Raw genomic sequence first — 25547 nt, 5'->3', positions numbered from 1 at the left:
TCCGTGTGCCATGCCCTATCCAGGTGGGACCAGCACGGCCACCATCCTGTGTGCCCGGTCCAGCCCTCTGAGGGCAGCTGTGTGTCCCTGCTCCCACCTGACACCCAACCCTAACCCCACAGGCCACTCCCCGCCAGCTGTCAGCAGGGCCCTGCCCCGCCCGCAACCCCACAGGTGCCCAGAGGACTGCTCCCTCCGAGGGCGTGCAGGCGGAAGCGGGGCCTGGTGGCCGGGCCTCCCCCTCCCCAGTTGCCGTGCCTAGAGAGCTTCGCACCCACGAGGCCGTGGGCCATCGGTCAGTGGGCAGGTGTTGGGGGCTGGACCCCAGATACCTTAGGGGCTCCCTTTAGCCCAGAGTTTGTGAGGTCGACTGTCCCTGTAGTACCTGCTAACGTGGGGACCATACTGACCGTACTGCCCAGGGCCCCTCATCTGACGGACCCACAGTGTGGCAGGTCCCGGCCTTCGGAGCCAAGGGCATCGGTGACCTGCTCCTCTGCCAGGTGACCTGCCCCTCTGCCAAGCTAGAATATTTCCTGCTCAGTATCGTGTGTGGGAGGGGCCTGGAGGGAGGCTGTCACCATGCAGTTCATGGGTGTGCAGAGCTGCCCAGAGCAGCAGCAGCCGCCTCTGGACGTTGGAGGTGGGGAGCGCAAGAGTGTGCGCTTGCATGGGGAAGCTGGACATCCTGGGGACAGGAGGCTGCAGGCACTCAGGTGGTGCCCATCTGGACCCAGGTACCTGGGGAGGGCTTGGCACCTCCAGCACTGCAGCGCAGAGGCCAGCAGGGCGGGGAGCCGCCCATCTGCTCCTGCCCGGGCTGAACCGAGGCTTGAATTCCGGGAGTTGTCTGCTGTGCGGGCCAGGGCTTGGGCTTTCTCCAGGCTTCAGCTCCAAGGCCTGCCAGGCCACCAGCTGCCCTTGGGCAGGTGTCCTGGAGATGGGGGCTGGCAGGACCGGCCAGGTGCCCCCTGGACCCGGGTCCCCTCGTTAGACCCCAGGCCTGCCCTTGAGGCTGCAGAGAGCCCGTCACCTCGCGCCCAGCCACAGCCCCAACCTGGAGCCAGCGGGGCACACGCGTCCCCGGCCCACGGCGCGGCCCCTTTAAGTGCAGTCCTGCCAGTCGCCATTGGGGGCAGCACTGAGCGGCCCGGCGGCCTCGCGCCGCTGCCTGGAAGCTTCTGCTGGTGCCGGGGACGCGGCGGCAGCGCGGGGGACGGCAGAGCTCGCCGGGCCTGCGCAGCCCACCGGGCAAGGTGGGGGAGCACCGCCCAGGTAAGGGGTCGAGGCCGCTGCCCCGCGGGTCTTTCGCAGGTGCGGCACCTGCAAGGATGGGGGTGCCGCCCCTGGAGGACGCCGGCCCCCCACCCGGGCGCTCGGGGCAGGGGCCGGGCTGCTTGGCGGGGAGGCCACCCGCCGGGCTCATTAGGCCTAGGACCCCGGCGAGGGCGGACTGTCCCATCCCCACGGGCAGGGGTGTCGCCCGGTCTAGCTCCTCATCACAGCAGCACCAAGGCCTGGCTGTCACCTCCCTGGGGCGGAGCCTCACACCCCGTCATCCAGCCCCCAATTCCGGCCTAGCTTTAAGATGGAAGGGAGTGGGAGGGGGTGGTCCTGCAAACCAGGGGCAGTTGGGGTGCGCCTGAGGCCGAGCTGGGGGCAGGCACTGGGCCTGGGTGGCCTTGACCCAGGAGGGCAGCCCTGCCGGCAGGAAGCCCCTGGCACACCCGGGACACAGAGGGTCAACCAGACCAGAGGTCCTACCAGGTGAGGACCCAGCTCACCCTGGAGCACGCTCCCCCAGCCTGTGTGAGGAAGTGGGGACCTGTACCGCTGTCTGAGCTCCTCCCAGCCTGTCCAGGCTCTGGGTACCCAGTGAAGCCGGTGGCTCAGGTCTGAACGTGAGCCTGGTACGGAGGGCTGGACCCCAGCTCAGCCTGCATGCGGGGGCACGGAACCTCAGGTTTCCATGGCGCCTTCCCGAGCGGCTGTGGGGAGGGCCTGCCTGAGAACCGGGGGCGGCGGGGGCTTTACCCACCCACCGCCCTGCTTCCCCGGCTGGCAGCCTCCTGGCCTGGTGCTTTGCTCAGGGGCCCAGGGGCAGCCTCGAGCTCCTGGCTCGCAAGCCCCCACGTGGTCCTGCAACCAGGGCCCGGTCGCCGGCTGCAGTGTACTCACTGCAAAGATGGGGGGTCGCTCTCCCGGGCTTTTCGTGACAGCCCCAAAGATCTTAGTGGGTTTCGCCACCCCAAGATGAGGGAGAGTCAAAGGATGTTTCTGCAAAGGAAAGGGAGCTTTAGGGTCCACTGTGACCTTTGGAAGCATTACTCTGGCCTGGGCCACACGGAGAGTTGAGGGTGGGGCCGGCAAGTCCACGAGCCGAGATGCCTGGACCCGGTGGGGCCGCTTCAGGACCTGGGGCCTGACACAGCGCTGGGGGAGGACTGCCTGTCCAGCCTAGCCAGCAGGTGGGGCGGGACGATCAGGTGACTGAGTGGAGCTGCTGAAGGCCGGGGCCGGGACCTCACACTGCACCAGTGGAGGGCTCGCTCTGCACTGGGTCTTAAGGAGGGGGCTTCAGCCACCTGCTCTGTGAAGAAGTCTGTGAAGGCCCCAAAGGAGTACCCAGTTGCTCCAGCAGTGGGCACCACGGTGGTGGTCCTGGGATCACACCCCCACTCTTCCTACCCCGCTGCTGGCCTGTCCCAGGAAAGGGGGTCTACCCAAGCCTGCCCAGTGGTCACTAGTGGGCGCAGAAGTTCGGGAACCACTGCAATGACATCCCTGTTCTGGCTGACCCGCCTCATCCCAACAGAAAGTGGCACAGAAAGGATGGTCTGGATGAGGGGGCGGGACCTGAGTGGCCGGACAGCTGGCTTCCTCCTGCAGGTGCTTCTGACGCCAGCATGGAGCAAGTCCCTGCGGCCTCGGCCAAGGCCCGTGGCCAGGGCTGCCCCGCCCACTGTGCCCCAGGTAAGCCGGGCCAGCGCTGGGGGTTAGCGGGGCCTGGGCTACAGAGGGGCCGCCCTGACCCGCGTCTCCCCTCAGGGCGAAAGCCCCAAAAGGCCGAGTGAGCTGCAGCCTGGAGGCCTCTTTTAAGATGACCCGCACGGACCCGCCGGACCTGCTGGTGTCGACCGTGTACCAGGACATCAAGGTGGCGGCCCCGGGGCCCGTGTCGAGGCCCCCGCCATGTGAGCGCCCAATGGCCCGGCCTGCTGCGCCCGCGCCTTTCAACAAGCGCCACTGCCGCAGTTTCGATTTCCTGGAGGCACTAGACCGGGAGGCCATGGAGGCCCGTCCGGAGCCGCCGCCTCCGGAGCCCGCCGCGCCGCGCGCCCGATCCCGCGACGGCGAGCCACGGCGCCGCGCCCGCTCCAAGAGCGCACCCCGTGCGGCCCCGGGCCTGGCGCCCGCACCCGCCTCGCCGCCTGTGCCGCCGCGCCGAGGCCGGGAGGCCCAGCGGGCGGCGCCGGCCGACGCATCGCCCCGCCGGGAGCCCGCGTACCCCGCGCTGCGCGCGCTCGCCAACGAGCTGCACCCCATCAAGCTGCAGCCTCAGCGGGGCGGCCCGGGCCGCATGGCGCCCCTGTGCGCCGCCGCCAACCGCTGTGCGCCGGCCGAGCCACCCGCGGGGCCGGCCCCCCACGTCCGCTGCCGCCTGGACGTCAAGCCCGACGACGCGGTGCTGCAGCATGCCGCCCGGAGCTCGAGGCCCTGCGGGCCCACCGAGACCGCGCCCTGGCCCCGCGCCGCCCCGCAGCTCCACGGCCTCACGGTGCCCGGGCCTCGCCACGTGGGGCTTTCGCTCACCCCCACCCCCAGTGACTCATACTGCGCCGACCCCCGGGCGCTGTACTGCGATGGGCCCCTTCTCGGGCCGCGAGACTACGCGGAGCGCCGGAGTCTGCCCTTCACCACCCCGCCGGGCCCCACCCAATTCTTCTACACCGAGGAACCCGAGGGCCACCCCGGTGGCTTCATGGCCAGCCCTGGACCGCCCTTCGACAGCTACTACCCCAGGCCCTTTCTGTCCGAAGAGCCACCCGGGCCCAGTCCAAGACACGGGGGCATCTACTATGCGGGGGAAGTTCGCACCTTCCCCGTCCAAGAACCACCCTCCCGTTCCTACTACGGGGAGGCCCCCCGAGCCTACGGCCCGCCCTGCGGCCCCCGCTACGCCCCCGAAGAGCCCCGGGCTCACCCCGCCGCCCGCCCCTTTTACACTGAGGACTTCGGGCGGTACCGCAATCGAGACGCCCTGACGCGGACTTACCCGCACCCGCGCAGCAGCCCGGCCTGGGGCGACTGGGGCCCGAGGCCTTACCGCACCCTGCAGGTGGCGCCTCCTCCCCCGGACCCCGGCCCGTTGCTCGCCTCGTGGCACGGCGGCACCGGCACCAGCCCACCCCGGCTAGCGACCGACAGCCGCCACTACTCGCGCTCCTGGGACAACATCCTGGCGCCCGCGCCGCGCCGCGAAGACCCACTGGGCCGCGGCCGCAGCTACGAGAACCTGCTGGGGCGCGAGGCACGGGAGCCGCGGGGCACATCCCCCGAAGGCCGGCGTCCGCCCGTCATAGTGAACCTGTCCACCTCGCCCAGACGCTACGCGGCGCTGTCGCTGTCCGAGACGTCGCTGTCGGAGAAGGGCCGTATGGGCGAGGGCCTGGCCCGAAACTGGTACGTCACGCCGGAGATCACCATCACCGACAACGACCTGCGCGCGGCTGAGCGCCCGAGCGCCAGGAGCTGGGAGCTGCTGGGGAGTCGCCCGCGGCCGCCTCCGCCCGCCGTCCCCGATGGCCCCGCCTCTGGCCGCCAGCGCAGCCTCGAACAGCTGGACGAGCTCATCACCGATCTGGTCATCGACTCGCGGCCCCCAGCCGGCCAAGCGCCCGAGCCCGCGTCCGACGGCCTGGGCCGCCAGCTGCGGCGCCTGCTAGACTCGCGACCCTCGGGCGCCGGGGTCCCGACGCGGGCACCGCGCTCGCCACCCCTGTCTGCCGGCAGCGCTGAGGAGCCCGCGGGCCCGGGTCAGGCGGCCGACGCGTCCCCGGAGCCCAGCGCCGACGAGGATGACCTGATGACGTGCTCCAATGCGCGCTGCGGGCGCACCGAGACCATGTTCAACGCCTGCCTCTACTTCAAGTCCTGCCATAGCTGCTACACCTACTACTGCTCGCGCCTCTGTCGCCGCGAGGATTGGGACGCGCACAAGGTGCGCTGCGTGTACGGCCGCGTGGGCAGCGTGTGCCGCCACGTGTTGCAATTCTGCCGCGACAGCGGCCCAGTGCACCGCGCCTTCTCGCGCATCGCGCGCGTCGGCTTCTTGTCGCGCGGCCGCGGCGTTCTCTTCCTGGGCTTCCCGAGTCCCGGCTCCGCAGACAACTTCCTGCGCTTCGGCCTCGAGGGGCTGCTGCTGTCGCCCACCTACCTGTCGCTGCGCGAGCTGGCCATGCACGCGGCGCCACTGGGCAGCTATGCTCGGGAGCTGGCGGCCGCCGGCCGCCTCTACGAGCCGGCGGAGTGCTTCCTGCTCAGCGTGTCCGTGGCCGTGGGCCCCGGCGCTGTGCCACCCGGCGCCCCTGCCCGGCCAGCTCCCGCGCCGCGCAGCCCCGGACCCACGGTGCGCAAGTTCGCCAAAGTGGCGCTGGCGGCCGGCAGCCCAGCACGGCCGCCCCCGGCGCGGGGCCGCGAACCCGACATGGAGACGTTGATCCTGACGCCGCCGCCCGGCACTGCGGGCCTGGACCAGGACGGCGAGGCGGGCCGGCGAGCACGCGAGGTGGCCTTCATCCACATCCAGCGAGAGCTGCGGCTCCGCGGCGTCTTCCTACGCCACGAGTTCCCGCGCGTCTACGAGCAGCTCTGCGAGTTCGTCGAAGCCAACCGGCGCTTCACACCCACCACCATCTACCCCACGGACCGGCGCACAGGCCGTCCCTTCATGTGCATGATCATGGCCGCCTCCGAGCCACGCGCGCTAGACTGGGTGGCCAGTGCCAACCTGTTGGATGACATTATGTGAGCCGCGAGGGCGCGCCCGGGGCCCGCCCAGTCCACCCAGGGCCCACCCTGAACCCCATCCAGTCCACCCGAGCCCTGCCCAGTCCACTCAGGCCCCGCCCAGCTCGCCAAAAGCTCCGCCCCATTGCGTTCTCCACAGGCTCCGCCTTTCCCTCCGCCTTCCTGCGAACCCCCTTCCCCCCCAACCCCCAGACCAGTCCCGCCCGGCTCCCTCTCCCCCAGCTCGCCTTCGGGCCTCCCCAAGGGCCGGTCCTCGGCCGCTTGGTGCTCCCCGCTGGGAGGCGGGGTGGGTCTGAGGACCAGCCCGCCCTGCCTTTACGCGGAGGGGTCACTGCTGCAGATCCCACCGCGCATAATCGGTTCCTCCGACCCCTGTCCGTCTGCAGGGCCTCCCTGGAACCTCTCCAACCCCGGCTCGCCCTGGTCCAGGAGCCCGAGTCGACCAAAGCCTAGTCCCGTCCCTTTAAACACACTCCCCACCCGCCTCCTGTGGTCTGGGATGCGTCCTGCTCAGAGGCCTTTCCCCTCTAGAGGACACCCTGATTGGCCTCGGTGTGTCCGCATCCCAAGCACGTCCTGGCCTGATGGGCAGGGCCGGCGGGGACCTGCGCGTGGTGTCTCCGCTGGCCCCCATCCCTGCTGTGCCGGACCATGGCAAACTGACGGCGCTGCCCGCCCTGCTGCAGGGGTTGGGCAAGCAGCAGTGAAGGGGTACTCGGGGGTCCTCAGCCAAGGTGCAAGACACCCAGCCAGAGGGAAGGGAGTCCTGGGTGGGGGAAGCAGAGTGGACGTATGGGTAGGGGCGCTGGCCAGACCTGAGACCTGGCTGGGCGTGAATCGGGCTGCCTGCCCTCACCCGACAGGATGGCCCTAGGCGTGTGCCAGGGCAGACCCGGGGTGCAAACGGCAGCGCAGGCCCTAACCACACAGGGAGGCAGGAAGCAGGTATACAGGGAGGCAGGAAGCAGGTGCACAGGATGGATTTGCGGGAGGGGCCGAAGAGGCCGTCCAGCAGGGACCCTATTCCTAGGCACAGGGAGGACCAAAGAAGAGGGGCGTTCCCAGTTTGGAGCAGGGCGGGGAAAGCGTGGATGGGAGCAGGTTCGCCAGGGCGGTGGTCCACCGGAGGGGTGGGGGCGCGATTAAACAAACGCCCCCGAACGCTCGCTCTAGCCGTGCCCTGTGGTGCGGCCAGGGGGCCCGGCTCCGGCCCTCGGGAGCGCACGCTCGAGTGTCCGTCCTTCCCCGCCCTACCCCGGGGTGCCCGCTGGCCCTGGCCCGGGCTCCAAGGATGGCGAGTAACCTGGAGAGGGGGCAAGGCCGGGAGCCCGGAAGGGCCCTCCTGTAGCCCCCAGTCCCCCATTGGGGCCAGGTGGGGCATCGACTGAATTAAATTGTGGACCTCCCCCCCCCAAACCCCGCCTCTGTTCCCGGCCCTCGCCCCTGACCGTGCACCCGCGCCCATCTCCCTCCCCTAAATGCCTGTGCGCCCACCTCGGCTCCGCGCATTTGCACCGGCCACGCGCCCCGCTTGCCCCACCCGCCTTCGCGGCCTCCCAAACTGGCCGCCGCGCCCCCCGGCCTGGGTGCCTCCGCCTTCTGCCCCGCGCCTGAGGGCCGGCCCTCCAGGAAGGACCCTGGGCCGGGATTATTTCCAGAGGGCGAGCGCTTTCGAACCAAGGAAAATAAAACTCGAATGTAGCCATTGCTGCCTCATTCTTTGTGCGGGGGAGTGGGTGGCACGCGGGACGGAGACTTTCGGAGGCGTGGGGGGGGGGCCTTCGGAAACCTGGGAGGGACACCATGGAGCAACGCGGAGTGGGAAGCAGGAGAGAGAGGCCCTCGGCCTCGGTGGGGGACTGGGGAGGGAGGCCCTCGGGCACGGGGTGGGGGGAACCCGGAGGGAAGCCAAGGGACAGCGGGAGCGGACAGCAGGATCGGTGTAGGGGAAGGGAGGCCTTCGGTCACGTGGGGGACGGCGCCAGGGCCGGCGCGCGTCCCTTGGGCCTCATGGGCCTCCTAACCCCCACCAAAGGGGCCTGTCACACCCCCCTCCTCCCCGCAAGCTCCCTGGAAAGGAACTTTTACGGGGGCTGGATTGAGTCACCACCTACTCCCGGTCCCAAGTTCCTCTTTAAGTGGAGCCGGCGTGGTGTCTGGGCTGCAAGGAGCTGGATCGCGATTGGCCAGTCTGTGCCGCGGGTTGCCGCGTGGTTGGCTGAGGCACTGGGCTCGGGCAGCATGACCCCGCAGGATTGGTCACGGGCTCCCAGGCCCCGCCTCCCGCACTGTCGGCGCAGCCCCGGGTCGCGTGGGGGAAGGGCCGCGGGCCGCAGGGGGTGAGTGCGCTCCGGGAACATGACGGCGGCGGACCTCTCCCAGATCCCCGACGTGGACATCGACTCCGACGGCGTCTTCAAGTATGTGCTGATTCGAGTCCACGCGGTGCCGCCCTCCGGGGCCCCGGCGGGGGAGAGCAAAGAGATCGTTCGCGGCTACAAGTGGGCCGAGTACCACGGTGAGGGCGGGGCGGAGGGCCAGGGGGCGGGGTCTCCGGCGTCTGTGGGCGGGACTAGCCACGGCTGCGGGCGGGGCCGAGGGGCGTAGTGGGAGGTGATCCTGTACCCGGTTTCATCCCTGGCTGGCCCAGAGGAGCGTGGAGTACCCAGAGTCTGGAGTACCCAGATGGTCCTGGAGACGAGGGGCTGCCATGGCCCGACTCCTCCCTCCTAGTCCCAGCGCCCCTGCCCGGGTGCACCCCCTCCTCCATTTCATCCCTTCCCAGAGGGTCTCCTTTCCTGGGGAGGGAGCTGCTCAGAGCGGGGCTTCAGACCCCTTCAGCCTTCAAGGGCAGCCAGGGCGCGTGCTGAGCCCCCCTTCCTATCCCAGCGGACATCTATGACAAGGTATCAGGCGAGATGCAGAAGAAAGGCTATGACTGCGTGTGCCTGGGGGGCGGGCGCATCTCCCACCAGAGCCAGGACAAGAAGATCCATGTGTACGGCTACTCCATGGTGAGCCCACAGCCTCGGGCCTGGGTGGGCCGAGGGCCCCAGTCCTGGCTTGGGGAGACCTGGCCCTCCAAGCTGCCTGACCTGGGGTGCTCAGTTTTCCGGCCCTTCTCGGCGGCAGAACCCCCCCATCCGGGGCCTGTAGGCTCCCCATTTCTCACGTGGCATGACACAGGAAGCACACAGGGTGGGAGGGAGCCGCCCCCTGCCCCTCTGCTCTGACGGTCTGCGTGCTGTTCCTGGTCCAAAAGCCTGACCGGCCGTCATCCTTTAGTGCTTTGAGGCCATCAGTGCTGGGGTGAAACTAAGAGGCCCCTGTCCCTCCCTTCACCAAGCTACCAGCAGATACACGGGGGCACCTAGAGGGGTCTGGGCCTCCAGCTAAAGGAACCTCCCTCAAGATTTGCTCACCCTGGTGGCCACGCTTCCACAGGAGAGCGCCCTGGTGTGGTCGGAGGGGATGACAGCCCCCTCCTGAGCTGGCCCCTGGTGTCCCTGCTGACCGGGCGCCCAGAGCCAGGACAGGGCTGTGAGAGCTGCCTTCTCCCTTCAGGGTTACGGTCGCGCCCAGCACTCCGTCTCCACTGAGAAGATCAAAGCCAGGTACCCTGACTACGAGGTCACCTGGGCCGACGACGGCTACTGAGGCCCACCTGAGACCAGCCACCTCCAGTGACCCACTTGGAACTCTGTTCTCAAGGCCACCTCCCAAGAGGCTGGGCTGCACCCCCTGGCACTTTGCCACCCTGGCCAGGCCTCAGTGCCCGGGGTTACCTCTCTGGGGAGAATTAAAAGCATCGTCCCCTCTGCTGGTCCCTGAATGCTGTGTGTCTTGGCTTCTCTGTTCCTAGGTCACCTCTCTGTACCCCTGACTAGAGTGGGGGCAGCGGGTCACTCCTGGCTGCCCCTCACCCCGCTCCACCCCTGGGGGCCCCGGGAGTGGCAGTGCACACTCAGCCCTTTGGGGCCTGATAAGGGGGCCCCTGGGCTGCTGCCCCCGTTTATGGCCTGATTGCTTCTCCACGCACCTGCTATCCCCAAGGACACCTGGGAGGAGGCCTGACGAGCCCTTACGCAAGGAGCTAGGGCTGAGTCCCTCGGGCCTGCCGAGGCGGGGACCCATCCCAGTGTGCAGGGAGGGCAGGCGCCAGCAACCACCCTCCTGGCCAGCTGCCAACTGAGGTCATGAGTCAGGCAGTCTACGACCCCTCGACTCCAAGGTCAGGTCCCACGGCCCTGCGCCGCAGCCACAGGCTCTGCTCCAAGTAAACAGGCAGGGCTTCAGACTTGGAGCTGGGAGCCCCTCTCCCAAGACCCTTCTCTTGGCGCAGGGCTGTGGGGAGCGGAGGTGCCCCTTGCCGAGGCTGTGACCCTGCCGCGCCAGCCTCCTGTGAGCCTCCAGGGCCCTCACGGGAGCCTGTCCAGGCAGGCACCATTGTGACCACGTTTGAAAACGAGGAAAGACTTCCCCGGTGGTCCAGTGGTTAAGAATCCGTCTTGCAATGCAGGGAAGGCGGGTTCGACCCCTGGTCGGGGAGCTAAGATCCCACGTGCTGCAGGGCAGCTAAGCCCACGCACCGCAACTACTGAGCCCGTGCGCCATAACAAAAGATCCCACGTGCAGCAACTAAGACCTGACGCAGCCAATAAATAAATAAATTTTAAAACAAAGATGAGGAAACTGAGGCTCAGGTGAGACAAGCTCCCCAGGCTGCACCGTAGTAAACTGCGGGTGGAGCCTGGCTCCAAATCCTCCAGGGGGGGTCGGTGCCACAAGCCCCAGAGTCTCTAGGTTCCTCTGGACCCTGTGCCTGGCAGCGTCCAGCCCACACCGTTCGGGACACTTGCTGACGAATAGTCTGTCCATCGTTTGTAAGAGCAAGCGAAGAGGAACCCACAGGCTGAGCTATGGAGGCCAACGTCCCGGGTTGCTAGGGCTGCCCCAACCCGTGCAGGGAACTCAGGGGCTGGATGGGGGGTTTGCACAAGCTGGTTTCCTACTGGCGACCCGGGCCAGGCTGAGTTGAATTCCCAGCAGGTGTGGGGTCAGAGACCCCGGGAGAAGCGGCCGAGGCCGGTGTCACTCGGTGCTGTCTCCAGTGGGGCCTCCACCCGGCAGGGCTGGGCAGCAGTGGGCATGATGGTCGGAGCCTGACCTTTGGCCTGAAGGAGCCAGGCAGGTGGGAGCCCACCTAGGCCAGGGGCCCCTCTCCTGGATGCTTTTACAGCCGGGTGCCCGTCCTTGTCAGCGCAGGGCGGGGCCAGGCGAGGGGCCGCAGGTACAGATGGGGCTGAGCCCCACTCTCCGATTAGAGCAGAGTCAGCCAGTGGGGCCTCGGGCTGATGACCAGGAAAAGTGCCCACCAGGCTGGCCGGTGCACACACTGCCCCTTGGTCTCCCTTCCTCTGGCCTGACCATGTCTCTGCCCGGCCACCTCCTGCCCGTCTTGGTCCTGCTCCTGGGTGAGTCGTCGGGTCTGGCTCCCGAAGCAGGAGTGTCCGGGGGCTCGGGTGCTGGGCCTACAGAGAAGGAGGGGTTCAGGCCCTGGACGGCCTGCAGTGGGGGACGCAGGCGAGCCCTTGGAGTCCTGGGGATGGCCCCGCCGGGGAAGGGTGCTGCTCTCCCTGGCCTCCATCTCCACCTGGGCTCCAAGGTGAGAGGGCCCTGAAGGCAGATGGTAGTCAGCCACTCTTGACCTGGACAGAGCTCTGGGGGGCCTGGGCCACCCGTTGATGCAGCCCCTTGAGGGGGCCCCCTGCTGGCAGCCCCTCCGGTTTCTTGCTGGGCTCCTGTTCTCTTCCCCAGGGAGTGTCCCACATCAGGGGTCCTTGGTCCCTCGCTCGCCCATGCACCCCCCATCCTGGCACGCAGGCAGCCTCCCCAGGTTCAGTCATTCTCTGCTTGGCCCTGACAGGGACCCCCCAGGTGGCAGTTCTCTGGGTTCCAGGCCCCCAGACACAGACCCAGCCCCCTCCCTGCATGACTTCCTGGCCTGGACCCCAAAGCAGTGTGACCTATGTCCCGGGACGCCCGAGTCTGAGCAGTTTCTGGGCCATGGAACAGTCCCAGGCAAACTGGGATGTGGTGTCTCCCTACCCCAGGCCACCTGGCTGTCTCTCTGCTGGCAGCAAGGTCCCCGGGCTGGGCCTGGGGCCCCAGCCGCTGCAGACCCCCCCGCGAGGCCGTGTGCAACTTTGTGTGTGACTGCAGGGGCTGCCCCGACGAGGCCCAGTGCGGTGAGCCGGGGCCGGGCGGGGAGCGGGCAGGGCCGGCGCCTGCAGGCACCCCACCTGACCACCTGCCCTGCAGGTTACCACGGGGCCTCACCCACCCTGGGCGCCCCCTTCGCCTGCGACTTCGAGCAGGACTCCTGTGGCTGGCGGGACATAAGCACCTCGGGCTACAGCTGGCTCCGAGACCGGGCAGGGGCCACGCCGGAGGGTCCAGGGCCGCGCTCGGACCACACTCTGGGCACTGACCTCGGTGAGGCCTGGGCGGGTCTCCACACTAGCCCTCCCCTCTGTGCTTCCCGCCCGGTCTCCTGACCTCTCGGCCCGGCCAGGCTGGTACGCGGCTGCTGGCACACACCGTGGGAGAGAGGTGGCCACCGCAGCCCTGCGCTCCCCAACCCTGCGTGAGGCAGCCCCCTCCTGTGAGCTGAGCCTCTGGTACCACGTGGCCTCTGGAGGTGCGGGCCCAGGACCGCGCGCCCCGCATGCGGGTCCTGAGGGGAGGGACCGGGAAAGGAAGGGGAGCTGCCGCAGAGACGGGAGGGCGCCCCCAGGACGGGACGGGCAGGGGTCCTGGGGCAGGGCGCAGCAGCCACCGGGCAGGGGGAGGGGTCCCGGGGCCTGAGATGCCTGGGACGCCCCACTGCAGGTGTGGCCGAGCTGCGGCTGGAGCTGACCCACGGTGTGGAGACACTGACCCTGTGGCGGAGCTCGGGGCCCTGGGTCCCAGGCTGGCAGGAGCTGGTGGTGCCCACCGGCCGCATCCAGGGTGACTTCAGGGTGAGACGGGGACGGTCGCATGGTGGGGGCAGCGAGAAGGGTCTGAGCTCTGCCTGAGATCCCAGGGACCTCGCTCTCTTCAGGTGACCTTCTCTGCCACCCGAAACGCCACCCGCAGGGGTGCTGTGGCCTTGGACGACGTGGCCTTCTGGAGCTGTGGGTTGCCCAGTAAGGTCCCCAGGCCGTGAACACACCCCTGGGTGGGGGAGGGGTTAGCAGGAGCCCGTGGTCCCCTCATTCCGGCCTTGAGCCTCTCCCCAAGCTGCCCTGACCCGGAGCCTTGGGGTGGGGTGGTGGGTTAACCCTCCCCCACCCTAGCCCCGCAGGCGCACTGCCCCCTTGGGCATCACCATTGCCAGAACAAGGCCTGCGTGGAGCCCCACCAGCTGTGCGACGGGGAGGACAACTGCGGCGACGGTTCAGATGAAGACACGCCCACCTGCAGTGAGCCGGGGCTGGCGGGGCCATGGGCGGGGGTTGTCCCTTGGCACGGTCCTTCTGGGGGTGAGGCAGCTCCTGTCCACCTGGAGCTGGGGCCATCAGCACAGGCCCGGGGAGGCGGGGGGCCCAGGGAGGAGGCCCCGCGTGGTAGCCGGAGCCCCGCTTCCCGCCCTAGACCACCACACGGCCACCGATTTTGAGAGGGGCCTGGGCCTGTGGAACCGCTCAGAGGGCTGGGCCCGGAACCACAGCGCGGGCGGTCCGCAGCACCCCGCCTGGCCGCACCGTGACCACAGCCGGAACAGCGCGCAGGGTGAGGCCCCCCAGGGACCCCGGCCGCCACCCGGGCCACGCTCGGCCACAGCACCCCTGCCAGCCCGGCTCACGCCTGCTGTCTCCCCAGGCTCCTTCCTGGTGGCCGTGGCAGAGCCCAGCGCCCCAGCCATCCTCTCCAGCCCCGAGTTCCAGGCCTCGGCCCCCGAGAAGTGCTCGGTGAGGCGGGTGGAGGACACAGGGTGGCCACCCTGATCGCCCAGGCCCTGGAGAGCCTCCCCTGACATGCTCACTCCCCTTCCAGCTCACCTTCTATCACTACCTGCACGGGTCCGAGGCCGGCTGCCTCCAGGTGTTCCTGCAGACGCGGAGCGCTGGCGCCCCCCAGGCCGCTGTCCTGCTGCGCAGGCGCCACGGGGAACTGGGGGCCGCCTGGGTCCGAGACCGCGTTGACATCCAGAGCAAGCACCCCTTTCGGGTGAGGCTGGCGAGGGCAGCGCCATGCAGGGACGTGGGGAGGTCCAGGGGCCCCTCAGGGAGTCCGGTCTGGGCCCCTCCGCTGTCTCAGCAGGAAGGCAAGCCAGAGGGGAGGAGGGGCTGCCCGCCGAGGCCCCTCCTGCAGGGCTGGGGTGGTGACGGGAGGGAGCGTCCAGCGATAGACAGGTACGAGGTGTGGGTCGTGGGGAGAGGGCTCGAGGGAGCAGACCCAGGGATGACAGAGCCGCCTCCGCCCTCAGATCCTCCTGGCCGGGCAGACGGGCCCGGGGGGCGTCGTGGGCCTGGATGACCTCATCCTGTCTGACCACTGCAAACCAGTCCCAGGTGAGCCTGCTGGGCACCCCCCCGCCCCCCGTGAGGAGAGGCACAGCCCCCACCCACCTGCCTGATCCCTGCTCTGCCCCCACAGAGGTGGCTGGCCCACCTCCTGGGCTCTGGGCTCCAGGTCCCCGGTCCCAGCTGTCCAGCCTGCAGCCCTGGAATTTCTGCGAGCCCGGACATCTCTTGTGTGGGGAGCTGTGTGTCCCCCCGGAGCAGCTGTGTGACTTCCAGCAGCAGTGCCCTGGGGGCGAGGACGAGCAGGAATGCGGTAAGAGGCGGAGCTGGGTGCGGGGAGCCCTCACCTCCCTTCCCCCAGACCAGCCCCGCTCGCAGTGGTGGGCGGGACCGTTCACACCGGCTGCCATTGCAGGCACCACGGACTTCGAGTCCCCCTCGGCCGGGGGCTGGGACGATGCCAGTGTGGGGCGGCTGCAGTGGGTGCGTCTCCCGGCCCAGGACAGCGGGAGCCCTGGCATGGACGCCAGCGGGGCCGCTGGTGAGGCCCGAGTGCCCCGCCCAGGGCAGCCTGCAGCCTGCCTTCCAACTGCACCCGCACAAGGGTCCCCGCTCTGCTTCTTTTCACCGGGGAGGGTCTCTGAATTGGGGGGTGTCCCCCATTCTCAGGAATCAGCTCTGAGACGCCTGCTCTTCCCCAGGGCACTTCCTGTCCGTGCAGAGGGCCTGGGGGCAGCTGGCAGAGCAGGCCCGCGTCCTCACACCCACCCTGGGCCCCTCTGGCCCCCGCTGTGAACTCCACATGGCTTACTATTTTCAGAGTCACCCCCAAGGTACCGCTGTCCCTCCAGGCCCTCTGCCCAGCCCTGGGGCGGAGGTGGGGCGGGCCAGCCCACAGTGACCCCTTACCAGGCTTCCTGGAGCTGGTCGTGGTGGAAGGCAGCAGCCGTGAGCTGGTGTGGCAGGCCGCGGGCAGCAGCTCCGGGGGCTGGAAAGTGGACACAGTCCTTCTCGGGGCTCGCCACCGGCCCTTCCGGGTGAGGCGGGCAGCCTGGGGCGGGGGGCGAGGGGCACGCGGAGCCGGCCCTGACTTACCGGCCCGTCCCCCGCGCCCCTGTAAAGCTGGAGTTCGTTGGGCTGCTGGACCTGGATGGCCCTGGCCAGCAGGGCGCTGGGGTGGACAGCGTGACCCTGAAGGACTGCAGCCCTGCGGCGGTCACCGAGAAAGGTGACCACCGTGGCCCAGTCCCCACCCAGGGGCCTCCCACCCAGGCCTCCTCGAGGAACCCCCGGGAGTCCCCAGTCCGGGAGCAAGTCTCTCCCACCCTCTCGGGGCTCAGGAGGGGTGCGGGGGCTGCTGACCCCCCAGTGCCTTACCCCCAGAGATCTCCTGTAACTTTGAGCGGGGCACCTGCGGCTGGCACACTGGCCACCTCACAGATGCCCACTGGCACCGAGTCGAGAGCCGTGGCCCTGGGTACGACCACACCACAGGCCAAGGTGAGGCAGGGGCGCCCCGACCTGGGGGCGGCTCTCAGACTCGGAGCGGCCTCCCATACCCACCCCGGGGGCCTCCCAGACCGGACTCCCAGGGGGCAGAGGGGAGCTCTGGGCTGAGTGTCCCCAGCCTGGCGTCTCTGCGGCTCAGCCCCACGGCCCGCCTGCAGGCCACTTCATGCTCCTAGACCCCACGGAACTCCCAGCCCAGGGCCCCGGTGCTCACCTGCTCACCTGGCCCCAGTCACCCGCGGCCGCTCAGGAGTGCCTCTCCTTCTGGTACCACCTCTATGGGCCCCAGATCGGTGAGACCCCGTGCTGGGCGGGGCCGCGGTGGAGGCCCACGGGGGGCTCGAGTTCTGTCTCTGGGCCCGTCGGGGCTCTAGGAGGGGTGAGAGGCAGGAGTCGGGGTCTTGTCCCCTCCAAACCCTGCCTCCCCCTAGGGACTCTGCGCCTGGCAATGAGGCGAGAAGGGGAGAGAGAAAGGCACCTGTGGTCGCGGTCTGGCACCCACGGCAACCGCTGGCATGAGGCCTGGGCCACCCTCCACCACCCGCAGGACTCCAGTGCCAAGTACCAAGTGAGGCCCGGTGCCCGGCAGAGGTGGGCAGGGCAAGGCCCCAGACAGCTGACCCCCCGCTGTCCCCCAGCTGCTGTTCGAGGGCCTCCGGGACGGGTACCACGGCACCATGGCGCTGGACGACATGACTGTGCGGCCCGGGCCCTGCTGGGCCCCCAAGCGCTGCTCCTTCGAGGACTCCGCCTGCGGCTTCTCCACGGGGGGCCGGGGCCTCTGGACACGCCAGACCAATGCCACGGGCCAGGCGGCCCGGGGCCCCCCTGCAGACCACACCACAGAGACGGCTCAGGGTGCCAGCAGGGGGTGGGGCAGAGGCGTGGGGTGGGGGTGGGGAGCTGGGGGGCAGGGGCGGGGCGGGGGGGGCCAGCAGGCTGACGCTGGCACCCCCCAGGGCACTACATGGTGGTGGACATGAGCCCGCAGGCCCTGCCCCGTGGCCACGTGGCTTCCCTGATTTCAGAGGAGCACAGGCCCCTGGCCCAGGCCGCCTGCCTGAGCTTCTGGTACCACCTGAGCCTCCGCAACCCAGGTGAGGGGCTGCCGGGAGCGGGGCCCGTGGGTCCCTCAGGCCCCTGCTGGAGGCCGCTCGGGAGCCGCCCCTGCCGCTGACCGGGGCTGTGGCTGCTCGGGCGGCAGGCACGCTGAGGGTCCACGTGGAGGAGGCCGAGAGGAGGCAGGTGCTCAGCATCGGCACCGATGGAGGGTTTGCCTGGCGCCTGGGCAGCGTGGACTTGCAGGCCGAGCGGGCCTGGAGGGTGAGCGGGGTGGAGGGCCTTCCTCACCCCCAAGGGCCATCCAGTACCGACCGGAAGCGAGCCCCCCCGCCCCGTGCCCGCCAGGTGGTGTTTGAGGCCGTGGCCGCCGGCGTGGAGCGCTCCTACATCGCGCTGGACGACCTGCTCCTCCAGGATGGGCCCTGCCCTCGGCCAGGTGGGAGCCCGTGGCCTGGCCCTGGGACCTGCCTGGCTCCTGGTGGTACCAGCTCTGTGCCTCCCCCGAGACGCCTGGCCTGACCTCTAGCCCCCGCAGCGGTGGTGCCCCGGGGACGGGGGCAGCACCGCTTATTGCCCAAGTCCCTTGCAGCTTCCTGTGACTTTGAGGCTGGTCTGTGTGGCTGGAACCATCTGCCCTGGCCTGGCCTGGGTGGGTACAGCTGGGACTGGAGCAGTGGAGCCGCGCCCTCCCGCTACCCCCAGCCGCCTGTGGACCACACCCTGGGCACAGAGGCAGGTGGGTCTGAGTCGGGAAGGGACCCCAGCGCCATACACACCCCCGGCCACACACCTCACTCACCCCAGTCCGGGCCAACCGGCCAGCCCAGCCAGGCTCCCGCCAGGGTCAGAGGCCAAAGGTCAGGGGGGCCTGGCTCCATCCGGTCCACGGGGCACCGTGCCCTCTCTCGTTGCCAGGCCACTTTGCTCTCTTCGAAACGGGCGTGCTGGGCCCGGGGGGCCGAGCGGCCTGGCTGCGCAGCCAGCCACTGCCCGCCACCGAGGCCTCCTGCCTCCGCTTCTGGTACCACATGGGCTTTCCTGAGCATTTCTGTGAGTCGGGCCGGCAGCGAGCGTGGTGGGGGCACCGGGCACGGGGGCAGCCCCGCCTCCCGCCGGGTTGGGGGTCTGACACCTGGCCCCCTGCTCTCAGACAAGGGTGAGCTGAGGGTGCTCCTGAGCAGCGCCCGGGGTCAGCTGGCCGTGTGGGGCGCGGGCGGGCGCCTGCGGCACCAGTGGCTGGAAGGCCAGGTGGAAGTGGCCAGCGCCGAGGAGTTCCAGGTGAGGCCGGACCGCCCAGAGCCGGGGGACCTCAGGGGGCTCAGGAGCTCAGGAGGGGCCATCCTCCTCCTCGGGCCCACCCAGCCTCTTCTCCCTCCCGGTTAGATTGTGTTTGAAGCCACTCTGGGCGGCCAGCCAGCCCTGGGGCCCATTGCCCTGGATGATGTTGAGTACCTGGCCGGGCAACATTGCCAGCTGCCTACACCCAGCCAGGGTAAGCCCTGCCCCGGGTCTGGGCCTCCACCAGCTTCGGTGGTTCACGGCCCACGTGGCTGCCAGCGGCCTGCTCCTGGCCCAAGAGACCAGGAGAGCCACCGGGCCGGGCCCTGCACCGTCCCCTCGCTCGCCCGCTGTGCCCCATGCCGGGCTGGGCCGCCCCTGGCCCCTGTTCGCTCAGGACTGGGGCGCCCCTCCCCGGCCTCTGCACTCCGCGCCCCCACGTCCGGTCAGGCCAGAGGCCACAGCCAGCCTCTTGCTGCAGCACCTGCGGTTGCTGGTGTTCTGTGACAAAGGCGGGGTGGGGCCCTAGCCTGGGGCCTCGATTCCCCCAGCTCCGCAGCTGGCAGCCGCCTGCCCACCAGGGCCCGGCCTCAGCTGGGAGCCTTGTGTGGGCACGACCGGCGCCCCTCCTTTAGCGGGGGGCGCAGAAGTCCTCAGGGCTGTGGGGACGGCCGTGCCCGGGCGTGGGGCTGACAGGGAGGGCTCGGATCCCGGGTCACGCACCCCACACCCACAGGAGACACAGCAGTGGCCACGTCGGTGCCAGCGGTGGTTGGTGGCACCCTCCTCCTCCTCATGCTGCTGGTGTTGCTTGGACTTGCGGGACGGCGCTGGCTGCAGAACAGGGGGGGCTGCCCCTTCTGGGGGGAGACGGACACCGTGGCCCCCAGCTTTGACAACATTCTGTTCAACGCGGTAGGAGCCCTGGGGGGGGTGGCGGGCAGGAGCCCCTGAGCCCTGCACTCGGCTGGACGGTGAACAGGACCCTCCCACACGCGGGGCCACCGCTGCCCGGTGGCCACAGATCTCCTCCTTCCTCCTAGGGCCATGTCACCCTGCCAGCATCGGTCACCAATGACCAGTAGATGACGCAGAGAAGACCCCGTGGCCCAGGGACCAACACCTTTCCCACCCCCCAGGACACGTCGAGCCCCTGCATCCCTCACCCTCACAGGGGCCGCAGCTACATACCCCAGCAATAAGTGGCCCGGCCCACAAGGGACCCCCCGCTGGCCAGCCAAGGTTGAGGCCAGCAGGAAGCGGGGGCTCCCCGGGCTCCCCGACCTGCCCAAGAGGATGTGCTTGGGGGCCCCTCCCACGTGCCTCAGTGGCTCAGGAGACTGGAAACAGGCAGTCCCCGGAGACGGCGCCAGGGGCTAGGGGCACCAGGAGGGAGGCGCAGCGGGACCTGAGAAGCCCCTGCCCCAGGCCAAGCGAGCCTCTGGCCAGCCTAGTGGGACTCCGACCCAGGCCCATCAGGGGCCCCACCTCACCGGGCGATTCTGCATCTGATTTAAGACAGAGAGAAATCCCCAGAGCTGCCGGTGACAGACTGAGGAGCAGACACTTAACTGGGTCCAAGGTGGCATGGAGCTGGACTTGTAGGAGGAATGCCCTGATGTGTCCCCTGTCCCAAATAAAGGTCACCGTGTCCACCCTCCCATGGTCAAGGTCCCCGCCCACACGCCACCCTCATCTAATAAAATGGAGCTGAGTCTTTCTGACCTAGGGACAGTCCCAGGCTCTGGTCTTCCACGAGGGAGATTCAGACACCACCCGCCAGGTCTGGAAGGCCCCCCGGGCATGGCTGTCCTAGGGGAGGGGGTGATGGCCACACCTGCATGGCCAGGTACCCTGGACTCCAGCCCAGGTGGCTCCACCTTGCCACCCCGGCCCACTGGGCTCTGCACGGAACGATGTGACCAGGGACTCAGTGCCGGGGAGGGCCAGGGTCTGGCGCCAAGAAGCTGATGGACGCCCACTAACCGTCCCAGCAGAGGTGACGAGCAACAGCCTGCAGAGCGACCCTCCTGGCCCGCAGACTCCCCCACAGTGCTGCATGCAAACAGCCCTTCGCCACACTGGGGGCCAGAGGGAGGGGGAGCTGCAGGCACAAGAGGCGAGGCCGGACAGCACGGATTCAGCACCAGCAGGAAGGGCGACAAACGTTTATTAGCTTCTCTACGAGCCGGGCCGGACACGCAGCTCCTCTCCCAGACGGTGGCTGCCCACCGTGTGCGAGGCGGTCCCCCCTCCGAGCTCCCTGGAGCCACAGCCGTGACAGGGCAGACCCCGGGGGAGAGGAAGGCAGCGCTCTGCACCCCACGTGAGGGACGGGGACAGGAAGGAAAACAATCAGGAGAAGCAAACACGCTGCAAGGTTTTGTTAGTTTGACAGCAGGTACGGGTAGAGGGGGTTCCCGGGCAGGGCTACCGCCCTGTGTTCCGCACGGCCGGTGAGGAGACCCGCGCTGGCGCTGGTGGTCAAGGGGAACCAGCCAGACGAGATCAGCCGGAACGCACTGATTTCGAGGCTTTGTGCTCATTTCGCCCTCGGCCCCTTCTCGATCGGCTTCCCAATGTCTCTCCCCCGGAGCTTGAGGCCTGAAAGAGCCACCGGCCCATGACCACTGCAGCTCGCCCCTGGGTCTTCAAGGCACAGGGCAGCTCCACAGCACCACTACCCACTGCCCCGGAGGGGGCAGCGGCACCAGCACCGACCCTTGAGCGCGGCTCCCAGGCTCCACTGGAGGCGGGGGGCAGTGGGCGCGTGTGTGGAGGGGCGGGAAACCGATGAGCACCACGCCCACCACACTAGCTTCCACGCCTGACTCTGAAGAGCACGTGCCTGCCCGTCTTCATGGGGACAGAGGACGCCCCTCCCCAGAACTAGGCCTCCTCGCTCTGGGAGCCACGCTGCCGCCAATGCTGGGGGCGGGGCAGGGAGAGCGAGGCCCACAGCACAGGGGGCTCGGGGAGATGCCAAAGGGGGAGGCGCCCAGACGCTACATGCTCGTGGGAATTTTCTTCAGGCGCCGGAGAATTCCGGGGCCCCAGGGGCCTTCCTGCGCCCCTCCTCACCAAGCCCACCCAGGAGGGGCGGCCGTACCGCGCACGGTCAGGCAGCGGCAGCCGAGACTCACTGAAGGATGGCGGGACACTCACCGATGGCTCTCTCGATCTTGCCCAGAACCTGGTTGTTAGGAATGGCCCGGCCACTCTCATAGTCCGCGATGACCTGTGGCTTTTCGTTGATTTTCTAAAGAGAACGTGTATTTGCACACGTCAGTTCCAGAAGGAGATGCTGGGAGACTAGAACACATCCAGGTGAGGCGCCTCAGGCGCCGACCCCCGCGGCACTGTGCAGGCCGAGGGTCTGAGCGGATAGCAGCTCAGGAAGTTACAGCCGACTCGTGTGGCCCCCCCGAGAGGGCTCAGGGTTCCCGGGGCAAGAGCGAACTGAAGCCCTCAAGTCACCAGGAGAGCGGAGCCCACGCCTCCCGCCTGCCCGACCACGGCCCGGGAGGAGGGGACCCGCCGCGCTCACCGTCGCCAGGTCCTTCTGTGTCAGTCCTTTGCCCTGCCGGCCCTGCTGGATCACCTTGCCCACCTCCAGGGTCACCCGGTCGTGGTGCAGCTCCTCGGTCTCCCGGTCCAGCTTGGCTGTGTTCTTGGTGATCGAATGCTGTTTGTTCTGGCCGGCGGCCCCTGGACCGGCACGAGGCAAGAGCAGAGGAGAGGGTTTGCAATGAAGCCGAAGGAGAGCCGTTTCAGAATGGGAACCAGGCCCAAGAGGCGCCCTGTGCCCAGGGTGACGTGCTAGGCCAGGCCACCCAAAGTGGGGACAAGAGCACGCAAAGGACAAGTCCAGAATCTGTGAACTAAGGAGGAGAACAATCCCTCCTGACCTACGCCAACCACAGCTGCTCTCACAAGATCCCTGACGTCGCCCAGCTCTGCGGCGGCTTCAGCTGCCAGCAGCCACCCGACAGCCCGGGGGCAGCACGCACGCGTCTGCAGGTACGAACCCCAAGAGCACCCCCCCCCGGTCTTGCGAGTGGACACACGAGTACCTACATTTCTTGGAAGTCTCCACATCTTCTCCTCGTCTCTGAGCTGCTAAGATGGCCTGGAAAATTAGCAAGTGTTTTTCGGTCAAAATTAGCTTTGCACTATTTGGCAAACACCGGTTTAGGCTGCTGTCAGCCAGTCAGCGCGCTGCTAGCGCCTGGCGCTTTTTGAGCCCGTGAGCTCCGAGCTCATGCCCCTAAGCGCGGGGCTACGTGCTTAGTACCTGATGCTTTTCCAAGCACTGACAAGCAAATGCTGGGTTTAAACCAAAGCCCCTTATACAAATCCCTCTACAACCAAATATCCAGGCAACTCTCAATAAACTCCTGCTAAGGAAAACAGAAAGAGCTCACGTCTTGGCTGCTGAAAACAACGTGCTAATGGATTCCTTTCGGAAACCCACACTTGAAATAGATTTACCTCTCTAGTACACTCTCCTGCAAAAGCAGGAAGGAACGTCAAGTGAGGACCTGGTCTGGCCTTCCTCAGCCAGTCCGGCTCCTGATAAAAGACAGTACGTCGCACAAAGCCTGCAGCCCCCGTCCCCAACATCAGCAAAGACAGCGACATCCCCTGATCTACAGTCCCCGAGTATTAATGTAGTGTATTTCTTGAAGCTTCTGACACCTCAGAGACATGACTGTGCGACATTCTCAGTGTGACAGGTGCACAGATGCTTTCTAGAGCTGTTCACATGATTCCTAGCTTGTGGCTATTAAGTTTCCTTTGGAAAAAAAAAAAAAAGAGTGAGTTTGGTTTTGACTAACTGAGAAGTCCTGGGCAGGTCAATGAATGCTGATCACCAGTGCCAAAGCTAGTCCTGGCCCAGACCTGGCACTGCGTGTCTAAGGCTGGCCCAAGGCGGCCTGAGAGCAGAAACAAGCAGGGGTGGGGACTAAACTGCCCTTCCCCTTTTCCCTCACATCGACTCACAGATGAACCCCGGATGGACTAGCCAGGGAACCTTCTGCCCCAAGTACCCCTCAGGGCATGCCGGCTACCCTTGCAAGTTGGGGACGCAGGGTCCTAGGCCACCTCAGCCTGGGGCCAGGGACTCCCTATGACCGGCAATGTGCTTCAGTGGGCTCCACAGGCGGCAGCGGACTGGCCAGGCACCCGGCAGCCCGCAGAAGCGGGAAGGAGACCCTGGGGCGGGGGTGCCAGGCAACTGTGCCCCTGTCCCATCCCTCCCCTCGACCCACCACCTATCTGCGCTCCATCCCCCATCTGCGCCCCGAGGTCCACCCCGCTAACCTCGCCCCGCTCCCCTCCAGTCCCTATGTACCTGTCCCCACCAAGAGGTCCAGCGCCTCGCCCGCAGGCCTGTGTCACTGCCCTAAGACCATCCGGACCCTTCCACCCCCACCCCGCCCCTGTCTCCCACTCCTGCCCCCGGCCCCCGCCCCGTCGCCGCCCCCTGTCCCCGCTCCGCTCCCACCCGGTCCCTGCTCCAGTCCCCACTCCCCGCCCCCAGCCCCGCGTCCTCCCCGCCCCCGGCCCCGCGTCCGCCCCGCCCGCCCGGCCGCTCCTGGGCCCCGAGGCCCGCGCTGAGCCCGCACCTGCTTGGACTTGGCCTGGGCGGCCGTGGGGCCCTTTTTGCGCAGCACCGTTACCGTGTCCCAGTCACTCTCAGCCATGGCGGGGCAGGCGGCGCTGGCGGTCCGTCCGGCGGCTCCGCGGCAGCTGCTCGAAACCCGGCGACGCGACGACCCCTAGTCGCTCGAGCGCTTCCGGCGCCCGCCTCGGGCCCGCCCCCTCCTCCCATTGGCCGGCGGCTCTGGGGGCGGGCACTTCCCGCGGCTCGGGGCCAATCCGTGCCCGGCTCGTCTGTGGAAACGCCAGAGGTGCGTGACGTGGGGCGGGAGAAGTCGCGGCCGGGGCGTGCGGCCGCTGGGGGGCGTTGTGTGTGGGGGTGGCCGGGGGGGGGCGCCAGGGGCAGCTGGAGGGGCGCTTGGGAGCGCTGGGGGGTGATGAGGGGCATGTGGGGCAATGAGAGGTACAGGGGCCGTGGGCGGGGAGGCGAGAGGATGAGGGGGTGGGAGGAAGGGGAACCCGGCTTGGGGAGGCGGCGCAGGGTGGCTCTGGAACGGGGTCGGGGCGCAGGACGTGAAGAGGGGTACTGGGAGGGGAAGGGGAAATGCGAGTAGCGGGTACTGTGCGCCGGGGCGAGAAGGGGAGAAGAGGGGACTCGGGGGAGGAGCAGGTAGGGGGAGGGAGACTGGGGTCCGCACCTGGCTTCCTGGTCGCAGCTTTGGGGATGGGGATCGAGCAGCCCCGGCCTGGCCTGGCCCCTCGCGGGCAAGGTGGGCGCGCAGACTGGATGCAAGGGAAAGGTAGCCTCATTGATTTTCCTGTAGTTGAGGTTAGTTTCTGTTTCATGCCTTTTTTGGTCACCTGGCACGCAAATGGAAGTTCTGTTTCTCTGGAGTTCTGCTCATGTGATGCAAAGATGATGGGGGCCAGGGTGCGGGTTAGGTGGGGCCTGAAGCAAATATATTTTGTGGGAGGACTCCAAGGAAATATATAAAATTATAAAAAAAATTAGTTACAAAAGAGAATGTTTTTGTATAACACGTATATTTTGAATAATATAATATATACATAATTTTACAATATGTAATATATGTGTACATAATATAACGTGAATAAGTTATTTAACAATAACTTTGTAATATTTTATAGTTATTTTATGATAATCTTTTTTTTTTTTTTTTTTTCGGTACGCGGGCCTCGCACTGTTGTGGCCTCCCCCGTTGCGGAGCACAGGCTCCGGACGTGCAGGCCCAGCGGCCATGGCTCACGGGCCCAGCCGCTCCGCGGCATGTGGGATCTTCCCGGACGGGGACACGAACCCGCGTCCCTTGCATCTGCAGGCGGACTCTCAACCACTGCGCCACCAGGGAAGCCCTATGATAATCTTGTATAATGAGAAAATAAGTCTATAAATTTAAAAAAACTGACAAACTCCACACATCACAAAATTCAGAAAAATAACGTTTGTATGAATTAATGAATGCATCTCTAATGCTTTTGCTTACATTTTTGGCTGTATCCTCATTGAATGCCACATCATGACTTTGCAGAATT

General features: G+C 67.6%; 4 protein-coding genes across 5 annotated transcripts; 3 read left to right on the top strand and 1 right to left on the bottom strand.

The window, feature by feature from the left end:
- Positions 1–1171: 1171 nt before the first annotated feature.
- On the top strand, positions 1172–7735 carry AJM1 (apical junction component 1 homolog). 2 transcript variants are annotated; one of them, XM_060013740.1, is made up of 3 exons: positions 1198–1275; positions 2816–2973; positions 3049–7735. In XM_060013740.1, exon 3 carries the CDS (start codon positions 3101–3103, stop codon positions 6029–6031), a length of 2931 nt encoding a protein of 976 aa, XP_059869723.1. In that variant the 5' UTR covers positions 1198–1275; positions 2816–2973; positions 3049–3100; the 3' UTR covers positions 6032–7735. The 2 variants fall into 2 exon arrangements, with proteins under 2 accessions (XP_059869724.1, XP_059869723.1); XM_060013741.1 differs by having other exon boundaries at positions 1172–1275; positions 2890–7735.
- A 609-nt stretch (positions 7736–8344) lies between these two features.
- PHPT1 (phosphohistidine phosphatase 1) lies at positions 8345–9856 on the top strand. The gene is made up of 3 exons (XM_060013742.1): positions 8345–8548; positions 8920–9044; positions 9595–9856. Exons 1-3 carry the CDS (start codon positions 8389–8391, stop codon positions 9685–9687), a joined length of 378 nt encoding a protein of 125 aa, XP_059869725.1. The 5' UTR covers positions 8345–8388; the 3' UTR covers positions 9688–9856.
- A 1602-nt stretch (positions 9857–11458) lies between these two features.
- On the top strand, positions 11459–19824 carry MAMDC4 (MAM domain containing 4). The gene is made up of 27 exons (XM_060013241.1): positions 11459–11504; positions 12171–12278; positions 12352–12525; positions 12605–12730; positions 12922–13052; positions 13136–13220; positions 13371–13496; positions 13669–13806; positions 13897–13985; positions 14071–14244; positions 14504–14588; positions 14674–14853; positions 14956–15081; positions 15242–15373; positions 15924–16040; positions 16208–16342; positions 16481–16617; positions 16688–16907; positions 17009–17146; positions 17254–17372; positions 17457–17547; positions 17701–17847; positions 18027–18161; positions 18262–18389; positions 18495–18603; positions 19126–19304; positions 19433–19824. The coding sequence occupies exons 1-27, from the start codon at positions 11459–11461 to the stop codon at positions 19472–19474; spliced, it is 3417 nt and encodes a 1138-aa protein (XP_059869224.1). The 3' UTR covers positions 19475–19824.
- A 719-nt stretch (positions 19825–20543) lies between these two features.
- On the bottom strand, positions 20544–24210 carry EDF1 (endothelial differentiation related factor 1). Its single transcript, XM_060013240.1, has 5 exons — positions 24020–24210; positions 22467–22518; positions 21937–22097; positions 21555–21648; positions 20544–20993 (listed from the first exon to the last, which is right to left on the bottom strand). The coding sequence occupies exons 1-5, from the start codon at positions 24095–24097 to the stop codon at positions 20932–20934; spliced, it is 447 nt and encodes a 148-aa protein (XP_059869223.1). The 5' UTR covers positions 24098–24210; the 3' UTR covers positions 20544–20931.
- Between the last annotated feature and the right edge of the window lie 1337 nt (positions 24211–25547).

The sequence above is a fragment of the Delphinus delphis genome, chromosome 6, assembly GCF_949987515.2.
Source record: "Delphinus delphis chromosome 6, mDelDel1.2, whole genome shotgun sequence".
Classification (NCBI taxonomy): Eukaryota; Metazoa; Chordata; class Mammalia; order Artiodactyla; family Delphinidae; genus Delphinus; species Delphinus delphis.
The sequence above is the reverse complement of the archived record's forward strand: the minus strand, read 5'-3'. Positions and strand labels throughout refer to the sequence as shown.